The sequence below is a fragment of the Mustela putorius genome, unplaced genomic scaffold, assembly GCF_011764305.1.
Source record: "Mustela putorius furo isolate JIRA1106 unplaced genomic scaffold, ASM1176430v1.1 tig00003858_pilon_pilon_pilon, whole genome shotgun sequence".
NCBI classification, from domain to species: Eukaryota; Metazoa; Chordata; class Mammalia; order Carnivora; family Mustelidae; genus Mustela; species Mustela putorius.
The window spans coordinates 26,352,074-26,374,347 of NW_025422010.1; the positions used below are offsets into that span (position 1 = coordinate 26,352,074).

The following is a 22,274-nucleotide window of genomic DNA, read 5'->3' on the forward strand; positions in this document are numbered from 1 at the left end:
AAAAACATTTATTGAGTTCCCCTTATGTGCTGTGCACTGTTCTGGTGGAGCTTACACTCAAAAGCAGGGAGAAGAGAGAAAACAATAAACAATGAACACAGGGAAGTCAGTTATATTGTATGCCAAAAGGTATCATAACTCTTTCTTTGTTGAAATAGGGCAAGTAGCTCCAAACCTTAATGCCTACAGGGGTCAGGAAAGAAATAAAAATAAGGCACGTTGTTGAAAAAAGCTGCCCTTTTAAATTATTCTGAAATTGTTTTGTAAAAGCAAAAGTACAGAAAACTTTTTTCTTTTCACTTCCTAAGTTTACCTTCAGAAAATAGTAATACAGAGGCTTCGACAGCACACGTGCTAAAATTGGAACGATACAGACATTAGCATGGCCCTGAGCAATGATGACACACAAATTCATGAAGCGTTCCGTATTGAGAAAGAAAGAATGAGAGAGGGAGGGAGGGAGGAAAAGATGGAGGAAAGGAAAGGAAAGGAAAAGGAGGAAGAAAAGAAGGAAAGAAAGAAGGAAGAAAAGAAAGGAAGAGAAGAAGAGAGAGAAAGAAAGAATAGTACAAGTGTCCTAATAAATGATAACTGAAGCCTTCCCATCTGAGACATGAACAGGGCAAGTTCAGAATGTGCTGGCTTTAGCAGATCGGTAGCCTTTGGGAAGATAGATTCAGTGTAACCAGAACAGCTAAGTTTTCAAAAGAAATCACAAGTTTACATTTTGGGTAAAATGTCTTAATCTGAATATAGCAATATATTCATAATTTTTTTTCCAAAACATTTGTTGGCTACACTTTGGCCTACAGATGTAATTTATGAGAGATTCTATTTCTCCATAATTTTTCCTGGCCATATGTACTTAAAACTTATTTAATTTTAATGAAAGAAATATAGTAGTAAACAGATGTTTACTTTTTCATTGCTTTAAATCTAGTCATTAGATAAGAATGTTTTCATTTGTTCAAATAAAATTTAACTGTCTTTTCTTCTGTGAATGACCTGTTTATATTCTTTGCCCATTTTACTTAGTAATTTATTATTTTCATATCAATTTACGAGATTCATTAGTATATTACTAAAAGTAAATATATTGTCTCTCACACATGCTTATTTTTGTTCCTGATTTTCTTATTTGTTTTTTGACTTAGTTTTAGATATCTATTTCTCTGGAGAAATTTTTAGATTCTGTAGATTCCAATCTGTAACTTCTCCCCTTCATGGTAATTCTTAAAAAAATGTTTTAAAAAACAGTAAAAAAATAAATAAATTTAATTTAATAAATGTATTTATTTTATTATTTATTATTTTATTTTATTATTTATTATTTTATTATAAATTAATTTGTTTTTTAAGCATCCATACAAGTCTAAGTTTTTTTTTTAAAGATTTTATTTATTTATTTGACAGAGAGAGATCACAAGTAGGCAGAGAGAGTGAGAGGGAAGCAGGCTCCCTGCTGAGCCGAGAGCCCGATGTGGGACTCGATCCCAGAACCCTGAGATCATGACCGGAGCCGAGGGCAGCGGCTTCACCCACTGAGCCACTCAGGCGCCCCCAAGTCTCAGATTTTGAGTTTGTTTTACATTAGTGAAAAATAAACTTTTACATTGTCTAAGCCACTTTATTTCTGTTATGAAATGCTCTAAGGCAAGTCCTAGCCAATTCACTGAGATAATTTTTAAAATGCATTTTTCTATAGCCACTAATGTAAAAAAGTGGAATTCCAACTGTGTTTATTAGCTTATGGACTCACCTTTTGTCATATACCAAAACCATAACACTCTCTTGTCACATGCTGAAACCTCTGTAATTTCCTGTGTTTGTCAAACACACCGTTACTCATTTTCAAGTCTCTTTGAGTTGGCATAAGAAGAGTTTCAGAGTATGATAGAAATTCATTGGATAAATAGAAAAATAAATTCTATTTACCTATATATTAATTAATCAAAAAATGAGACTATGCCTCAGGCTGTTAGAATAGAACAAAATATTGAATCTTTTCAGACTTAAGGGAACATATCAACTTGATCACACAGTTCAGAAGAGCAGAGGATGAAGTGGAAGAAGTGGTATGCAACATTTAAAAATGTGTGTGGGGCTCCTGGGTGGCTCAGTGGGTTAAGCGTCTGCCTTAGCTCGGGTCATGACCTAAGGTTCCTGGGATCGAGCCCCATGTCAGGCTCCTTGTTTAATGGGGAATCTGCTTCTTCCTCTGCTCATTCCCCCCCCACCATGCTCTCTCTCTCCCCCTCTCTCTTGCTTACTCGCTCTTCTCTCTCTCTCAAATAAATAAATAAAATCTTTTTAAAAACCCAAAATAAAAATGTGTGCCGTGGGGTACCTGGGCAGCTTAGTCTGTTAAGTGTCCGACTTCTGTTTCAGCTCAGGTCATGATCCCCTGGTAGAGAGACTGAGTCCTGCTCAGGCTCTTTATTTATTCAGCTTGGAGTCTGCTTGAGATTCTCTCTCCCCCTCTTCCTTTGCTCCCCCCTGCCACTTGTGAGCATTCTCTCTCTCAAAAAAAATAAAAAGAAAAGAAAAGAAGGAAAAAAAACACAGGAATGTCTTCAAGTCTATCCATTTTTAAAATCTTACCCAAAAGAAAACAAGTTCCCAAGTTTATTGAATCATAATCAATTCTTTCCATTCAATCTCTGTTCTTTCCCTATATCAGATAAGATCCAGCTACATTTAATGGAAAATCTAAAATTTCATTGCTTAAACACACACAGATTTATCACTCGCATGAACAAGTCTAGAGATAGGAAATCCAGAGCAGGATTGGAGGCAGCTCCACAAAGTTACCAGGGATCCATCCTCCATCCTTATGCTCCTCCATTCTCAAGAAATGCCTGATGGCTTCCAATCTGAAACTCACAATAGGATTGCTTGAGCATAAGGCATCACATCCTGTGTTCTAGGCATCATGAAATACAACTGGAGGAAGCAGGGGTACCTGGAAAGCTCAGTCAGTAGTCCATGTGACTCTTGATCTTGGGGTTGTGAGTTCAAGCCCAACATTTGGTGTACAGCTTACTCAAAAAAAAAAAAAAAAATCTTCTAGCCAAATCACATCCTTTAATGACCTACTCAGAAATCTTATACACAGCATTTCACTTACTTCTCACTGGCCAGAATTTAGGGCATGTCACACTTGGATCAGGGGTGGGGTGGGAAATAGTGGTCTCTCAGTGAGGCACATAGCCAGCCTGACTGAAATCAGAGCTTCATCTCTAATGAACTAACTTAGAAGATAGTAGGTAGACAACCAGCAGTCTCTGCCATCACCCTCACAAAATACCAAAGGACATGTGCTTGTAAGCATCAACAGTGTTCTTGGGTGCCTTCAGCTCAGCTCATGATCCCAGGGTCCTGGGATCAAGGCCCGCATCGGGCTCTCTGCTCAGCAGGGAGCCTCCTTCCCCCTCTCTCTGCCTGCCTCTCTGTCTATTTGTGATTTTTCTCTGTCAAATAAATAATAAATAAATAAAATCTTTAAAAAAAAAGCATCAACACTGTTCTTAACGTTTAATTTCAAATATATTTAATCTAAAAACATCAATATCAAATCAGTATTTAATATTAATAGTTAATATTTGACATATTTAACAAATATATTCTATTTTTCTATGGTACCATATGTACTGAATATTAATAATGCACTATGCCAAAATCAAAACAACTCGGAAAATTTGTCTTAATTTTCTTCTACCCAGTCTGAAACAGGAAGAAATAATCATGACAGACTTTGCTGACTTATATAACACCACTGGTTCTGACAGGTTCTCAGCCACACCTATATAATAGTCCAAGTCAGCTACACCCAGAAAAATAAAACGTTAGAAATGTATGTGGGGATAAATTGGTTCAGTCAGAAAAGAATACAGCAAGAGACCTATATGCCAAAACGAAATCAGGAAACTATGAGTGTGTTTTGCTTAGACTTTCAGGATTATTCAGGTTGATTTTTAAACATGATTTGGTAAATACATTGGATAGGCTTAATCAAAAATAATTACTCTCAAAATGTGATTTTTTTAAATTACGGGTTAGCAGAATAAATTTACTAAGCAAAACGACAATGAACATGTCATCTATCTAAATTTGGTTACCGTATGTGTCATTGTATACTCTCCAGTGCAAGGCACTCTTAGGTATAAAATTCATAGAGCTGGTGATCCAGGTGCAGAAGAACAGAGTGGAAGGGTCTGCTTTGTGGGGGCAAGAGGCAAGCTGGCTTGAGTTTAGGCTACAAGGTGAACTGGCACCATTTCCCCACCAGATCTCGGCCACAGACTTGCTGCTGAGGCTACTTGTGTCACCTACTATAACTGGCTCATTGTGTTGTTCGCGTATTAGTTTTTGCAGGTTCCTCAAGGGATCAACTACCCATGCTAATCTCGAAGTTTCCTGTACGTGAAGATCTCCTGGGGATCTTGACGAAATGCAGATTCTGATCCAATAGGTCCGGGGGTGGGGCCTGAATCCAATTTCCTCACAAGCTTCCAGGTAGTATGAATGACACAGAGTACTAGCAAAGAGCTAGTACTGGTATTTAGTAATAAATCAGCAATGCCTGGGCCTCACCCTCCCAGTTTCCTATCTAATGGATCTGGGGCAGGAACCCCAAAATTAGCATTTCTAATTAGCTCCTTTGTGATGTTGATACTGCTGGTCCAGGAATCACATTTCAAGAACAACTGATAATAGACTTTCAGCATAGATCTCAGACAGGTGAAAAATATGGAGGGCATAGATAGTAGTAACATATCTATCTTGTAGAATACCCATGATGGATGAAGTGTCTTTTGTGAATTTGGATTTCAAATTTTAAATAGATAAACTGTATGAATGTTATCCATCTTTAATTCCTCAATTTTTTGTGTACATTAGGAAAGGCAAGGGAATTCTTTTCCACTTTGGATTATAAAGTTCCTTTTAGCTTTTCTTGAACTATATACCTGGCAGAAAACAATGCTACATGCATTTTTAGCATGAATTCTAGGTAAAACCTCAGCTATCTCAAAGGAAGACTTGAAGCCTCTATTTGTCATTAATAATTCCATATTGCAGCATTTAAAGGTCCCTAAACATGGACAGATAAGAACACTCCAAAATTCCAGGTATTAATTATCGCACACTGACAAGTAAATTTTAAAAACGTTGTCTTGAGGTCCTGGAATCAAGGCCTATTGTGGGGCTCTGCACTCCTAGCGAAGTCGCTTGAGGACTCTCTCTCTTTCCCTCTGCCCCTCCCCTGCTCAAGTGTGTTCTTGTTCTCTCGCACTCTCTCTCAAATAAATAACTTAATCTTAAAAAAAAAAAAAAAAACACACCAAAAACCAGCCAAATACAGAGGAAGTCCACACTCGTTTCTAATTTTGTTCTTTTCTCCACAGTTTGGAAATATAAAACTTCTAACTATAGATTGGCTTTATCAAGTGGCATTTTATTCTTATCAAAAAACTTACTTTAAATAGTGTTGGGGAAAAAAAACAACAGGCCCAAAATGTCATTTGCCCCCAGGACAGCAGTCCTCGACTTAATTTCAGTTTCAGACTCTCCCAGAAGTGTGATCTTTCAAAAGTCAATCTGAAATTTCCTGGTTAGCATTAGTGAGATAATCTGTATGATACCACCTGACCCAAAACAATCCTTTCTTTTCTTTTGCTGATAACTTTCTCCTCTCACCCTCTTCCTTCTGCCTATAAAAACCTTCCATTTTGCACAACTCAGAGAGCCTGTAAACTTACTAGAGTGGTTGCTGGTATATTTCTGAGTCCCTGAGTAAAGTCAATTACATCTTCAAATCTACTCAGTTAAATTTTTGTTCTTCGACACTGAAGACTTTAAAATAATTCAATCAATCTTTACAAAATGTGTGTTATGAATGTACTTAACATACTGGTTTCTGATGCTTCTTACATAGTCTATTCCTATATTGGAAAGTGGTTATTTTATTGTTAGTGATAAGGATAAGTGATAAAGATTTGAGATGAAGTGTGATTTTTATTATTTTCTTTTATGCAACATTATCCTTTCAAAGAGTTGTTTTAAAAATTTGCTCACTTAATTTTCCTGAACCCTACAAAATATGCAAGGGTCTATCCATCCTTAGGAATGCCTTCTCCAGCTCTCTTTTTCACCTATGTAAGCAGAAGGACAGATGCAGTGCTCCTTCAGATTTATTAGGAAAGCAGATAAGAGACCAGAGACATGCAGAGATATACATAGTTTGTTTTGTTTCATTACCCTAATCTAATTGAGAATTTTCAACCGGTACAGGGTTTTTAAAGCTAAGACACCACAAAATGGAGTTAGCTTTTCTTTTCTATGATAATAAAAATATTCAACTTTAAAACATCTATTGTGAATAATTTCCAAGTAACAGCCTATTCCATTTTCTATTTTTTTTAAAGATTTTATTTATTTATTTGACAGAGAGATAGAGAGTACAAGCAGGCAGAGTAGCAGACAGAAGGAAAGGGAGAAGCAGTCTCCCCGCTGATTAGGGAGTCTGGCGCAGCTTTCAATCCCAGGACCCTGGGATCACGACCTGAGGGAAGGCAGCCGCTCAACTGACTGAGTCACCAAGGTTCTCCCCAATTTCTAAAGGTAAACATAAGTATGTATATCAAATTTTATAAAATGTTTTTCATAACTCAGGAGAATTGAAAGCTCAGTAAACTTAGGTATTTAACGAAGCTAATTTATAATAATTATATCAAATTTCATCTATCTTGGTATTCCTATAGAATTTTTTTTTTTTTAAATTTAATTTTATTTCTTTTCAGTGTTCCAGAGTTCATTGTTTATGCAGCAAGCACACCCAGTGCTCCATGCAACACGTGCCCTCCTTAATACCCACCACCAGGCTCACCCAACCCCCACCCTCCTCCCTTCCAAAACCCTCAGTTTGTTTCTCAGAGTCCAGTCTCTTGTTTTGTCTCCCTCTCCAATTTCCCAACTTGTACACTTAATATTGTGTCTTACTATTTATCCCATGATTTAAATCCTCCGTAATATTAATACCAAGTTAGGTATACCTTAATTTATGAGATTATTCCCGTATTGTGAACGATTTAGGTCATGTCCACTCTGTAGCTATTTGAAACAATACACATTAGCTTATTCAGAAAACCTTTGTTCAGATGGTCATCAATCCACTGTTGGACACTTCCCCGAGCATCGTATTGTAAAAGCCAAATGTTTGAAAGACTGGTGATGATGAATTCTGTGGGAATAACTCTTAAGGGAAAAGTAATTTTCCCTTAACATACCAGTAACATACCTGTCTTTTCTAAATTTCCCTAAGAACTGTGGAAGAAAAATTTTGTTTATCTGCTGGTAGGATCCAACACTGTATAAGGTTTCCATCCTTTTTGACTTTGTACATAATTACAAAACTCTAGTAGCATATTAATTGTTTTTTTATTTTTCTTTTTTTTTTTTTTTTAAATTTTTTATTTTTTATAAACATATATTTTTATCCCCAGGGGTACAGGTCTGTGAATCACCAGGTTTACACACTTCACAGCACTCACCAGATCACATACCCTCCCCAATGTCCATAATCCCATCCCCTTCTCCCAAACCCCCTCCCCCCGGCAACCCTCAGTTTGTTTTGTGAGATTAAGAGTCACTTATGGTTTGTCTCCCTCCCAATCCCATCTTGTTTCATTTATTCTTCTTCTACCCACTTAAGCCTCCATGTTGCATCACCACTTCCTCATATCAGGGAGATCATATGATAGTTGTCTTTCTCTGATTGACTTATTTCGCTAAGCATGATACGCTCTAGCCTATAGAATTTTTTAACTTGGAATACTTTTGAGATCTGAATCAAGATAAAAATGTAATTGTATATTTTCCCTAACTATAGATTTAATTACAGAAGAACAATTCATAATGATTTCCTATTGATAACTTATATGAAATAATCCATAAAGATAATATAATGTTTTATTAACCAACTCAATTGGTAAACAGGCCCGTGGAGTTTTATAAATTTTATCAGTCATACAAATAACATTTAGTTTTGAGTGTAAACAGAGATTAGGGTTTCCTAAAGAAAGACAAATCATACTTCCTTTGTGAGATAAACTTTAATAATATTTGAAAATATTTAAGCTAGCCAAAACTGCTTAATACAAATTCATTTTCCGTACTTTCTAACAATTCTGGTAATACTTTCGGGTGTCTTATTTTGATAACTTTTGGCTTTTAATTATACTTTATGTTATAAACATAAAGTTTCTCTTTCCTATTTAAGTAAATATAATAAATGAAAACATAAACAAACACATATAAATTAATGTTTGGCTAATAGTTTTTAATTGCTCAGAAAATGTTCTGCACCTACATTCAACAATATAACATGGCGTGATTCATTTCCAAATTTTTAATGTGATACTTAAAAATTTCTGAACTGGTACCATTGTCAGAGTAATGTATACCTCAGACAACATAAATTGCATTACCCTCCAAAATAATTTTACCCACAGTTGCTATAAAAATCGTACATTATGGACATCCTATAAAATAAAATATTTATTTATTAGAACTACTTTTATATTCTGCTCTAATACCCAATTTCACATCAAGAAATAGCTTTAATCAGAAGCTGTAATTGAGAATAAGAATAATTACAGAATTTTTAAAAAATCAAATAATCTTTTCAATAGTTAACTAGTTAGTAGATTAAAGAAAATGAAACAGTTTTTTGGTCTGAATGAGCAATTTCCATGGAATATATGCTGCTATTGTCTGCAAATTTAGAGAGTTTGGCACAAAAGACTATTAAAATATTATTTAAATATATAACTGCTTTCTAAATTAATACAATATAATAGCCTATTAAAATGTTACACATTCAAAATAATTTATTAACTCATGTGTTCATTCATTTATCCATCATTGAACAAATGTTTGGTTGAGTGTTGCTTTCATAAATTTCCATGTTTTAACATTTACATGCTAGAAATTCAGTATTTCTGATTTTCCATTTTCTTAAAGTAATTACCAAGGTAGGCAGAGTGTTAAATTCCAATATGGATCCTCATTCCATTTTTACCATATTTAAAAGGCTAAGCACCGTGTGTCAGGCTTGCAAATCTAATGCCTGCCAGGCTGGTTTTACAAATGCTTGAAGATGGCCAGCCTCTGCCAAACTAGACAGTGCATGCTCTTGTCAAGGTATTTATATTTTAAAAAGGTAATAATACATCCCGGTGGGCAAACAAAACCTATTTGTGAGTCTAAGTCACACCATGGGCATCAAGGTTGCAATTCTTTCTTGGAAATTCTCCCATCTGATCCTTATAAAATCTCTGGCTCACATTATTATGGGCTTGTTCTGGTCCATGCCTTTCCAACAAACCTAGAAGCTGTAGGAACCTGAATATGGATTCGTATGGTCAGAGATCCAAGGACCAAGCGCTGAAGACTCCTGAAAGCGAGAGTGCTGAGAACATCTCCGCAGTGTGAAAAGTGTAGTGAGAAATGAGTACTTATTTCCCAAACTGAAGACTGTACCAAAGAATACGAAAGTCCTTCAATACACAGCCACTCAGGTAGAGAAATCAATTCTCTGGCACCAAAGACAGTGTTTCTAAGAACAATCTCCCCAGAATTTTGAAGGAAAATATTTAATTTTCATCTCAAATTAAAATGCATTTTTTATTAGCCTCGACAATACCCAGCTCTCCCACCGCACACTTTCGTAGCATAGAGAGTAACATAAGTTTTCAAATAGAAGATGCAAGAACCACATTGGTAGAGTCCTGAAAAGGGCGATATATACATGCATAGAAAAGAAAATTAACACATGAAACTTTTCTTTCTAGAGAATATGGAAGTCACGCGAGACGAGGAGAATTTCAGGGAGCCTTGTATTTATAGCATCCTTATCTATACCTGACTCAAAGTTTACTTCCAATAAACAAAATATTAGCAGATGCTGCTATCAATTTACATTCAACAAACTCCTACATATGCATTTGTAGATGTTTCTACACATTTATTTCTTGACACATGTCTTTGCTAGCGTCCTAAATTTGGGTTCCAGGTGATCTAGAAACTCAAGCCCTTCTTCGTCCTGCCGATCACTGCAGCAGCCTACAGAGCCTGCCATAGACCCTTTCCCTTCGTAGTTATACGAACGCACATAGTCTTCAGAATGTTTATGCTCCTCGTCTTGTCCACACAGGTACACCTTCTGTATCAAAAAAGAGCACATTTTATTATTTTTTTAAAGACACCTAAACATATTAGCATAAAAATAATGTCTTTGATTTACCTTTTACTGTTTAATTTTTAATCAGAGTGTGTCCTCTAATGGATTCCTACATATAAAAAATGCACATGATTGGTCTGTATTATATTCATTCTGAAAATATAGCAGATATATAAATGCTCCTAGCGAACACATTTATGAAAATTAAAGATACATGCATATCACAAAACTAACTTATGATTTCCCATTTGAACATAAGAACTGTATAGTTCCAACATCTCTTTGTAGGTCTTCACATATTTGGGGAACCCATATAGGCTATGATTCTTCCATTTATATACAATTATGGAATATATTCAACTGGATAAATATTAACCAGTATCTGAACCTAAAACAAGGAACTAAAACCCAAAATAAAAGCTTGACAGCCTGTCTGGTTGATGTTGATAGCCAGGCCTTTATGACCACACAGAGGATTCAGTATACTAAAAAATGTTTATAATTTATGATCCATGTATCATTCTATACAAATCTTTGACTCCAAATGATTTTCCTGGTAATTTTTAGGGAAGAAGCTACTGGTCCTCTTGTACTTCCTAAATACGTATATATAAGCCCCTCCTAGATAGTTGAGCAGTTTTGTAAACCTTATTTTAAAAGTTAGACTTGAAAGGATCATTTTTCTGTTTGGGCTTGGGCCTTAAATCCATATATATGATAATTAAAGAACTTAAAAGGTGATGAGTTCCAGGTGCCTGAGGAGGAAAACTTTTGGGAAATCTTGATTTAAAATCGTTTTTAGGGGCCTCTGGGTGTATCAGTGGGTTAAACGGTTGCCTTCCACCCAGGTCATGATCCCAGGGTCCTGGGATCGAGCCCCATGCTGGGCTCCTTGCTCAGCTGGGAGCCTGCTTCACCCTCTCCTCCCCACTTGTGCTCTCTCTTACTATCTCTTTCTCAAATAAATAAATAAAATCTTTAAAAAAAAAAAAAGTAAAATCGTTTTTAACTTTCATGGAATATGAACTCAAGGACATTGGCACTCACCTCACCAAGCCGAGGTTGGGTGAAGCTGTGCCAGTCGGTATAAGTGTATCTTCCAGCCTCCATTACTCCCTGTCCTGCTCCCTTGACAGATTCCAAGGTCTGATGTCCACCGCCTTTGCTGGAATCCAAAGTGTAGCCACCTTTTACCATCTCAAAGCTTTGCTGTGTTTTGACTCCTTGGCCACCAAGAGTTCCAACAGACATGCTTGTGTCACAAATATTGGATGTCTGTGTGGGGAGTCTAATATTTGCTTCCTAAAAGTAAAGTTAGAGTTATAAAATGAGTGAGTCAAATTGAAACTAACAATTTCTTTTCATTTTTCTTTCCCATCAAAATTGATTATATTGAAGTCCGAACCCTCAGTGCCTTAGAATGTGATCTTGTTTAAAAAGAGGTCATCACATATGTATTTAGTTAAATTTAGATGAGGCCACACTCAGGTTGGGTAAGGTGAAATTTGAACACAGACATGCACAAAGGGAAAAGAATACTATTGAAGATTTGGTTTTAAGTCAAGGAACCACGAGTTTATGATTCTTTGGAGTCTATCGATAGGTCCCCCAATGATAGTGATCAAAGGAGCGAGACTGATACAAAGCAAAGGTCAAGCAAAGCTTTATTTCGCACCAAGCATCAAGAACCAAACCGACCATTCGGGGCTGCCTCTTACAGGGAGGGCGACCCCTGCCTGCCTTACAGACTAACTCTTATAGAGCAAAGGCCATGTGGTTGAGCCTGGTCACACACAGGTGGCCAATGAGATTGCAACACACAGAGAAAGCTGCACAGTCATGCTAGGTCACTCATGGGTGGTCAATTGAATTACAATTCACCCCATAGTAGCTATTTGAACTAGCCTATCACCTTGGTCAGAATTGGCGTCCAAAAGGTGGGGCCCACACTCCTTGGTAGCTGGGGAGACAGTATTTACACCCCACTGATTGGATGTCTCCACCTGGCTTGACTCATTCCTGCATTCGGGCTCTGTTATCTCCACCTGACCTGACCCACTCTTGTATTTGGGCTCTGTTATCAGGGACTGGTTGACCATATTCTACTGGTTTCCGGGACTTGCTTTAAGTAAGTTCCCCGGGTGGCGGTGGGGGGGTGGTTAGTTTAAGTTTTACTGCATAAACAACAAAATCACTGTTTAACTGGATGGAATCGCTCTGGCTAAATAGGCCCTTACACTATGAAAGTAATACAATAGAATTATAAAGTTAAACGAGTTAATCCAGGAATGCCTGGTGGCTCAGTTGGTTAAGCACCTGCCTTTGGCACAGGTCATGATCTCAGGGCTCTGAGATTGAGGCTCATGTGCTCCTGGTTCAGCAAAGAGTCTGATTCTCCCTCTCCTGCCCCTCCTCACTGCTCATGCTCTCTCTCTTTCACTCTCTCTCTCAAAAAAATAAATAAAATCCTTTTAAAAAATGAGTTAATGCATGCAAAGCACATGGAGTTCTGCTTGACATAGTAAGTGCTCAATAAACATTAGTTGTCATTATTATTACTATCATTATGTAATACTCAGCTGTTATCATTGGATCACCATACAATTCATACCAAAGTGAAATCTAATTTACCATCACTTCTTCTCCAGGTCCTTCAGTGTTTGACACAATTAAATTTTGTTGGGCTACATCTGGAAAACACTTCTTTACTGTTCTCTTAGCAGTAACACAGAAACAAGCAAACAGAACACCTAAAAAATAAAAAAGTATTTAAGTAAAATAGTATTTATTTTCTTGCTGGTGCATATCTTTTTTTTTAAATTTCTTTTCAGTGTAACAGAATTCATTCTTTTTGCACCACACCCAGTGCTCCATGCAATAAAAGCCCTCCTTAATACCCACCATCTGGCTCCCCCAACCTCCCACCCCCCGCCCCTTCAAAACCCTCAGGTTGTTTTTCAGAGTCCGTAGTCTCTCATGGTCACTTAAATCATGATATTTTAAAAGTTTCTTCACAGAACTTTACAGAATTTGTTCCATAAATTAAGATCCCTTTGGGTTATGAAATTTAAAACAGAGTATATAGACCATCTCTGTCTGACTAAGACTATTATTAGGCTAAATGAGAAAGAAATCAGTTAAAAGTAAGAAGGATGAACTGAGCATAGTTTGTTAACAGGTCTCTTCCCAACTCCAGAACTAACTTAAATGTTTCTCTTCTTTCCTCCACACTGAAATAGTAACTCCCTTTGATTGAAATTTAAGCTAGTATTACCGATAATTCAAATCCATACAGAACACACTCAAAGGGCATTAGGCATAAATACAAACATGAAAGGCAGTTACTTAAAATCTGTGGCCACTTTTGAAATTGTAATCACTGTGCTAAGGGGCATGTCCAATCTAACCTGCAACTCAAGTCAATGAATTAGGACACAGTAAAGACTACGTGGAAAGCCTATAAATGCAAATAGGTTTTGTAGTCCAATAAATGACTAAAAAAGGAAGGAAGGCTAGAGGGAGGGCGAGTGGGAAGGAGAGATGAGAGAAGGGTGGGCAATGATTTCCATCACTTTTGCATCTTGAAAAAAAGTTTGCAGAATGCAAAATCTCAACATTCTTTGCATGCATTACTTTTCCTCAGTGGCTCACCGTGACCATTTTCCACTAACGAGAGTCTTTTTTTTTTTCTTTTTATAATTCCAATTTTCTTTCTTTTTCAAGTTTATTTATTTTAAGTAATTCTACACCTAACGTGGGGCTCTAACTCACAATCCTGAGATCAAGTGTTATGTGTACCTTTGACTGAGCCGGCAGGCACCCCTCACTGGAGTCTTCTTCAGATGTATGTTAAATACCTTTATTAATAACAGCGAGCATAAACATCTAAGCGACTTTTGGAAGTACTCTTCACTAATTCTTCCTGTGCATAAACTTGGCTGGTTAAAAGACTATGTTTTGTATGGGAGGGAATCTTAACCAACCTCTTTATTTTACTTGTGGAAAAATGAGCTTGAAAGAAAGGAAACGATCTATCCTGGGTCTCATACCTTCTTCTTGGAAGAACTAAGGGTACAGCTCTGAAAATTAGTTTAAATTTAACCTGCTCTTACTGATATGTTTCTTCTGTATCAAAACCCCCAGTCATATAGTACACACAAGATTTTTAAAAGGACACATTTACCAAAGGCTATAAAAGGTCATTAAATAAAGAACCACCATATATATTTTTAAATATTAGATAAGCCTTCAACTAACACATTCTAGATAATTATACTTACATAACAGCAATGCAGAACCCAACACCATGGCAAGAATAGCCCATCTTCCAAGTATTACATTTGGCTTAACATCTCTCACATTTTTTATATTCATTTTACAGTCTGATGGCGTTGTACAGTCACATACTCTCACTGTTAACATGTGTTTTGCATTTAAGCCATGCCTATCTTTTATTATGAGAGGCACAGTATAATAGTTATAATCAAGAATTTGCTGCTGACGGAGAATGGCAGTTTTACCTAGAGCAAAAAAGGAATATATGTTGAAACTTTTCAGTTGCAATATTAATCTTACTTGATATGCTTGGGGTAGGCTGGGGGAGAAAAGGTGCAGAATTTAGCTTAAGGAAAAACTCTAGTGGTTTTTTTTTTTTTTTTTTTTTTTTTGAGAGGGAGAGACAGAGGAGGGGCAGAGAGAGAGGGAGAGAGAATCCTAAGCTGACTCCATGTCCAGCACACATGACCTGAACTGAAATCAAAAGCCCCACCTACACTTAACCTACTGAGTTACCCAGGTGACTCACCCCACTTTTTATTTCTTCATTTCTTTTTTTTTTTTAAGGTTTTATTTATTTATTTGACAGAATGAGACACAGCAAGAGAGGGAGCACAGCAGAGGGAGTGGGAGAGGGAGAGGGAGAAGCAGGCTTCCCATTGAGCAGGGAGCTGGATGCGGGACTGGATCCCAGGACCCTGGGACCATGACCTGAGCTGAAGGCAGATGATTAACCCACTGAGCCACCCAGGCACCACCCCCCCAACTCCTGCTTTTTATTTCTTAAAAATGATTCTGATTTCTTGAAAAACCAGAAAAATAAATTATTATTGCTCTATATTTATATTAGACTAATCTATACTTAACATTACTCAAATACTATATTAAAACGGATTGATGTGTTCTCTTAAAAGATATTTGGAACTAGACACTAAATATATTATCTATTGCTTTAAAAACATACTTTTGCTCTTTTCTCTGGGCTGCCAACACCCCATTCAGACTGAGGAAGACCCAGAAACTTTGGGGCCATGGGAGCCACAGCCATAGCCACATGGACTAGCACCGGATTCACCCAGGAAGCCAGGGGGACATGGGCAGCAGGCGTCACCACATTACCAACTTTGACAAATATGACTCAGGTCACTTTAAAAAAGTTAGTGTGAGGCATTACTCCTTAGACGGGAACTGGAGCCTCTGCCCAGCTGTCGACCTTGACAAACTATGGACCTTGGTCAGTGAGCGGACACCGGTAAATGCTGCCAAAAACAAGACTGGAGTTGTTCCTATCACTGATGTGCTGTGCCCCGCCTACTGCAAAGTTTTGGGGGAAGGGAAAGCTCCCAAAACAGCCTGTCATCATGAAGGCCAGATTCTTCAGGGGAAGATCAGAGAATAGACATAGACTCTTAACAGTTCAGATTTGGCATTTCATTTCCATATATTTTTAGCGACAAAAGACCACGTTAATTTCTTCTATTTCTATTGTCTGAGTGTGTGTGTAGTGAGGAGAAGGGCTGGTGTCCTGGTAGCTTGAAGCCATGTGGAAGGAGGTGCAATAAAAGCTAATGAGAAGTTTAAAAAAAAAAAAATTAAAAGCAAGGTATTATCCTTTTGGGGGGATCAATAAAATAATTTCCTAAAATAAATGTTTATTTATCATAATGAACTTAAGGTGAATGTCAAAACCATCAGTCATCTTAAGTTCCTACCGATGAGAAGATTTAGCATAATTACATACCATCTTTTGTTTCTAAATTCCAAAGTTTGTTGGCAGAATTATCCAGAAAGAATTGAAAAGGTGGACCATTCTCAGGTCCATCAGCATCTACAGGTTCCAGCACAGCGTAATCCTTGTCATGCTGACAAATTGTCACTTCCTTATCAATTTGTGGTGGGTGATCATTAAAGTCTTCCAAAAGAACTACTAATGTTCCCGTGCAAGATCTGCCATCTATGAAAAATTAAAAAATAGGATATTTCTTTGCTTAAAAACTTATTTTTGGCATCTCTGTGACACACCGCTGACATCTGCTTTCTAGTGGCTGTCTGAACTTGAATTTCACACACTTTGGGATCCCAAATACCACTGCTACAAATACAAAATAGTGACATGTCACTCTTCCTTGAAGCTTGATGGCTCTATCAGATGTTATCTTGAGGTGCTTTTTAAAATGAAAAGGTATGACATGATGAGCAATGTCACTACAGAAGAGCCACCTGAAAATAAAATGGATTCCTTACAGCTTACTTTGTGAAGTCATTTGTTCATCTTGCATATACAAAGACTTCACTTTAGGTCATCAGTTACTTCCTTGACTTCCTCTTCTGACTCATTTCCTCACATACTCTTTTCCCAAACTTTGTAAAGCTTCTCAACAAACCCACTGGGTGCACCCTTCCCTGTCTGCTTTGGTACATTCTGTCGCCACTTCTGGGAATATTTTTCTCTTTCTCTTTGCCTGATCATACTTTGTTATCTTCCAAGAATCCGCTCAGATATCTCCTCCTCTTGAAACTTGCCGTGACTTTTCTAGACAGTGGCAGCGATATTCTCCTTTGATTTCTCAGAACACTTTGCTCATCATTGACTCACTGGCTGAACTGTAAACATGATCATCCTCAGAGCTAAGTTGTATTCGTCTTGAGAACCTAATGCTCTGCCTAGCATTTCTTGGCTAACTTATAACTTCATAGTAACACCTTGAACATAATGCAATTACTGTTTTATACTTTCCAAAAAACTTTGTTGAGTAAACCATAAAATAAGTTTGCACCTTTCCCCTAATTCAATAAATATGCTTTTGACCATAGGAGCTATTACTCATCTCCAGATGGCCACTGTTATTGGCTTAAAGCATTTCACCTTGTCTCAATATTTTTAATGAAAATATTACCGATGATTTGTGTTTAAGAGATAATGAAGTTCAAAAAACATGTCTAGATTTTCCCATTTGTGAGAAGATAATAAACTACAATAAATCGTAAGCTCTCAAAATTGAAATAAACAGAAAAATTGATCCAGTTTCTCGTTTTTTGCTTCTAAATTTGAAGCATTAGATAAATTCAGCATTTATCATAAAGACCACTATAAATCATATGCAAATATAATCCATTTTACTTTGAAATAACACTTAAGCCATATCTTATAGTATATTTCAGTGATTATTTGCTTATTTAACTTATTAAAAGTTATTTTTAAATAAATGACTTTATAAAAGGCCACTGTTGCATATATATTTTCCAAAATTATTCTATCTAAACAAATTTTATAATATCTAAAAATAAAAGAGAGCTACAGCTCTTCTTTCTTTTTTCTTTTTTTTAACAGCTCTTCTAATAAGAAATCTGCAATAGAACATAAACATTTTGATACTGCCAGAAATTTGTAGATAAATTTGAATACAAGTGACAACTTCAAAATCAGCAAACTAAAGATGATGTGTTAATTAGCACAATTAATCTAGTTAGAGGAACATAATATAAATGAGAAGCAGTGAAATACCTTTTTATAGAAAAGATACATTACTTGTGATAATTAACTATCATTCCCAGGGAAAGGAGACTTAAGAGGTATTAAAAGAAGAACTGAACACAGACGAGTGGAAACAATCATGGAAGATGTCACTGTCATTCATCTGAAGCAGTTAAGTGACCTGAATTTCAAACAGGATGGGCAGTGCTATACTAGGCAGAGGGTACATGAAACAGTGCTTTCTAGAGTGATAGCACGGAAACCAATCTGCTTGGCAAAGAAGACTGACACAAGAAGCAGAAGTAAATAAATTGGATTCAAAGAAAGCTAAAAGAATGTCTAGGTTATCATCCTGAAATATTTATGAGCACCAAAACTAAACTTTCATCTGGAAATAAAAGTAATTATTAAGATATCTGGCCCTTTGGAAGTATATATTCATTTTGTTTACAAAAATAAACAAAAATGTTGATGTCACCATGTGGGTCTTTACTTCTTTGTGAGCACACACAGATTATCCATGAGCCTGGGACATAGACTCTTACAGTTCAGATTTGGCCTTTCATCTCCTTATATTTTTAGTGACAAAAGACCACGTTAATTTCTTCTATTTCTATTGTCTGTATTTTCCTTCTCTTCAAATAATGTTTCATTTTCCTATCACTAAGCTTCTCATTTCTGTGAAATGAGGGGCAGCTCTTAACTGATTTCTACTTATAATATCCATACAATCTTTTATGGGGAAAGTTGTTATACTAAGAACCTCTTATGAGAATACAGTAATCCTTTCATTTATATCATGTGAGAATTTGACTTATCTTCTGAATTCTAATTTCTATAGTAACTTGCCTAGTACTTGGAACTTACTAGACTATTAACATTTGTGAAATAAATGAGTAAACAGAAGTCCTTCTTTGACATCATAATCGTGCTCTTGAACCACTCCGCTTTCACTTCTCCTTCTATAGGAGCAGCAAATCATCCAGGGTTTTAGAGTGGTGGCAACATTATTTCTCAGCTAATGTTTTCTGCATTCTTTAGTGGGTTTTTTTTTTTCCTACCTGTATTGAAAGAACTTTTAACGTAGTTCTGTAGTTTTAATGTAGTTTCTGTGAGAGGTATCAAGAGGAAGAGAGGTTCGTATGCAAGTGGTTAAGCGATGATATTTACAAGGACACTTACATTTAGTTTTTTTTTAGATATTGAAACATAAGTATTTTTGGCACATGGAAATAGTACTATTCAAGTGTTGGTGCATTTTTGTGAGGCATATGTTAACCTACTAGCACATGTATACAAACATACTAGTAAATATAGGGAGGTTGCTGTGTGTGGGTCTCAGCCTGCACATAACCAATCTTGTGGCTAGACTGGCCTTTGTGGTTCTTATATGACTGCAAGGTGTCCCAACTATCAGGAAACTCTGGGGGAAAAAATGCTTTACTGTACTTACAAGTCCTGGAAATTACATGGCACTTCTGGGGCCACACAGAGAGGATGTGGGGATCAGGGAGAAAAAAAGCAGGCCTGGGATACCCCTTTTATTGGGGTCAAGAGTGGGGGTTGAGGGTTTCTGGAGTCCAGTCTTCAGTGGTGAATTTAAAGCCTAAGAGTAGAAATTTAAAGAGCTTGGAAGTGAAAAAACAAGCTGCCCCAGGGGTCAGTTACTGAAATCAAGATCTCTAAAACAAAGGAGCCTGGGCTGGTAGGGCTACTGGGATGTGGTCTGAATCACTGTCTTGTCTGCTTGGTAATGTTTATTCCAGATAGGGATCTTTGAAGCAGATGCCTTAGCAATCAAAGCTTAAGTAAGGCGGGTACTTGCATTGAAAAACAAACAAACAAAACTGTTGGGGTATGATACATTGCAATGGTCCACATTCAAAAGTTGTCTACTGTGAGGAGTGTACATTCAGAAGGATTTGGAAATGACTACTTTATGACATTTGAAGGACATTTCTTCACTAGATAAGTTCTAGAATTAACTAACCTTGGAGAAGGATTGTAAACCAGAGCAAAAGATGTAGTCATTATTTGACCATTTCTTAGGAAATAGGATACTTCCATTAAGAAAGGCTCAAACAGATCTACCTTGAACCCAATTGTTTTAGAAGGACTAAACCCTCTCAGGAAGCTCAAGCCATAACTATCTAAGTATGTACTCCTGAAAACAATGGAGATCCTAGAGGATGCCACCATGTCTTTGGCCATTCGTCCTCTCCTAGTTTTCATTACTGATGCACTGGAGCTGACATTGGGTGGTCTCCAACAAATTGAGCAATCTATGCAAATCTGTTTTGCATTGAATTTTGATATGAAAGTAAACAAAGTTCACCCCAAGATTTCCTTAAAAATATATCCTCTATTTCTACAAAATTGCACTTACCTGTATCCATTGCAACCACAGAAACGTTGTATTGGTCGTTTTTTACAAATTTTGATTCTCTGTCTAGTACTTTTATAGTTCTCAAGTCACCAGTGTGTTCATTAATTTCAAACCAGTTATCTTCATCTCCTATCTTCTTATACCTAATTTTAAAAAATCAAACGTAAATGCTCAAGCCAAAGGCTGGACATAATCTCAAAACATATCATTTTGAAGAATACCTTACCTTAAGCCTTCACCACTGCGTGTATCAGGATCCAATGCTTTGTATCCCTGCAATTCTTGTCCAACTTGGAGGCCATCTTTACTCTGAATAACTTTCACTGGCGGTTGGCATTCAGGACCCTCATCGCTGTCTTTAATTTTAACAGTGACAGTTGTAGTGCACATAGTAGGAGTTTTTGAATTTGCTGCTTTAGTGAATTGTGCTTCATTAAGGACACCAACTTGCAAAACAACCTGGCGATTCACTTCATAGTTCAATGGCTGTTTAATAAACATACTTTAATCAGTCAATCTGTAATACTTTATACAGAAGACTTATAATTAGGATTCCAAATTTTAGCACAAAAAGGAATATCATTTTTGTGTGTAAAATGTTACCAAAAGCAGGTGCTAATATACTTTAATACTAATGGTTGACTTCCTATAATGAGAAATGCTATCAAATGCAAAATTATTGATGATTTAACCAATTTCTCTTCTCACCTTTCTTCGGGAAGATCTTGACTTTATTTTTTTCATTACAAGTTTAAATATTAATAGAAATACAAAATAAGTGACTAAACCCAAATTTATCTAGTGGGAGAATAGTGATAACTGAGACAACAGAAGTATATAAAGAGTATAAGAAGTATATAAGATAATTAGACCACTGGGACATGAGATTTGGCTATAATGGAGCAGTTACTCTGAGTGTATCTGTAAAAATTATAGTGATACTATCTAGCAGCATCTTTTGGAAGCACATTATTTTTAGGGCTTTTTAAAAAAAATTATCATATTTGAGTTTATGTAGCTCCTAATCAAAGTGTTCAGTCCTGAGCTGAATAAGAAGAAAGAATGTTGAAACAATGGTTAAACAATTAGAGACTAAAATCCATCAAAATAACATAAAAAGGAAAGCAAGAGAAAGAAGTCTAGACCCCCCCAAAATGATAAACAAACAAACAAACAAACAAAAAACTCCAGGAAAAAAAAAGAAAAAGAGAGTGAGAAAAAGAATAAGCAACATAATAATGAAGGGGCATTTTCTAAAAATCACAAGAGGAAAGTACAACTTGTGTCTGTAGCTTTTAAGAAAATCCACTCTCCCTAAGATATTCATCAGGGAAAATATGTTAGAGGTTAGGAAAGGCAACACATAGAAAGACTCAGAAAGGAACCAATTGTGTCTTTAGTCATCCCTCCCTGAATATGCCTGATTTCATCTGATTTCAGAAGCTAAGCAGGGTCAGCCCTGGTTAGAACCTGGAAGGGAGAAAGGAGCCAGATTTAGTTTATCATTCTGGGTGGTACTAATTGCGACTGTATTTTTAAAATCCCAATGTGCTGGCTACTTCAAATATAGGAGGATTAATGACAATAGTTGCTAAATAGTTAATAAATAGTCTGTTATACAGCATAGAGAAGTAAAAGTATAATCTGAGCATGAAAGCAATTGAAAAGACAAGAGATTTGATGTCCAGTAGTGATTCTTCCATTTCTTTCTTTCTTGTGTTCCATAAAATTAAAGATCAAGTGGCTGCCTAAGACTCCTTCTAAGAACAATATTTGATTACTAATACAATATTTCTTTGCCTGGGTTTTCTCCATCTATAGAACAATGTGTTTTTTGCCTGCAATGCCCATCTTCTAAGAAAAAAATGAGGGTTAAATAATAATAATAATAAAAATGT

The 22,274-nt window shown here is 36.4% G+C and overlaps 1 protein-coding gene and 1 non-coding gene across 3 annotated transcripts in view; one reads left to right on the forward strand and one right to left on the reverse strand.

The window, feature by feature from the left end:
* The first annotated feature begins 325 nt into the window (after nucleotides 1-325).
* Nucleotides 326-433, forward strand: LOC123387690. The gene has a single exon (XR_006602199.1). It is a non-coding gene; the product is annotated as a U6 spliceosomal RNA (small nuclear RNA).
* A 7,884-nt stretch (nucleotides 434-8,317) lies between these two features.
* The window catches only part of DSC1 (desmocollin 1), a 36,173-nt gene continuing 22,216 nt past the window's right edge, over nucleotides 8,318-22,274 (reverse strand). For both annotated transcript variants that reach the window (XM_013051477.2, XM_004742874.3), the window contains 7 exons: nucleotides 20,603-20,862; nucleotides 20,377-20,519; nucleotides 16,257-16,469; nucleotides 14,521-14,760; nucleotides 12,872-12,990; nucleotides 11,288-11,542; nucleotides 8,318-10,222 (listed from right to left, as the gene is read on the reverse strand). In XM_013051477.2, the coding sequence (XP_012906931.1) occupies nucleotides 10,025-10,222; nucleotides 11,288-11,542; nucleotides 12,872-12,990; nucleotides 14,521-14,760; nucleotides 16,257-16,469; nucleotides 20,377-20,519; nucleotides 20,603-20,862 (1,428 nt within the window). In that variant the 3' untranslated portion in view covers nucleotides 8,318-10,024. The remainder of the gene's footprint in view (nucleotides 10,223-11,287; nucleotides 11,543-12,871; nucleotides 12,991-14,520; nucleotides 14,761-16,256; nucleotides 16,470-20,376; nucleotides 20,520-20,602; nucleotides 20,863-22,274) is intronic.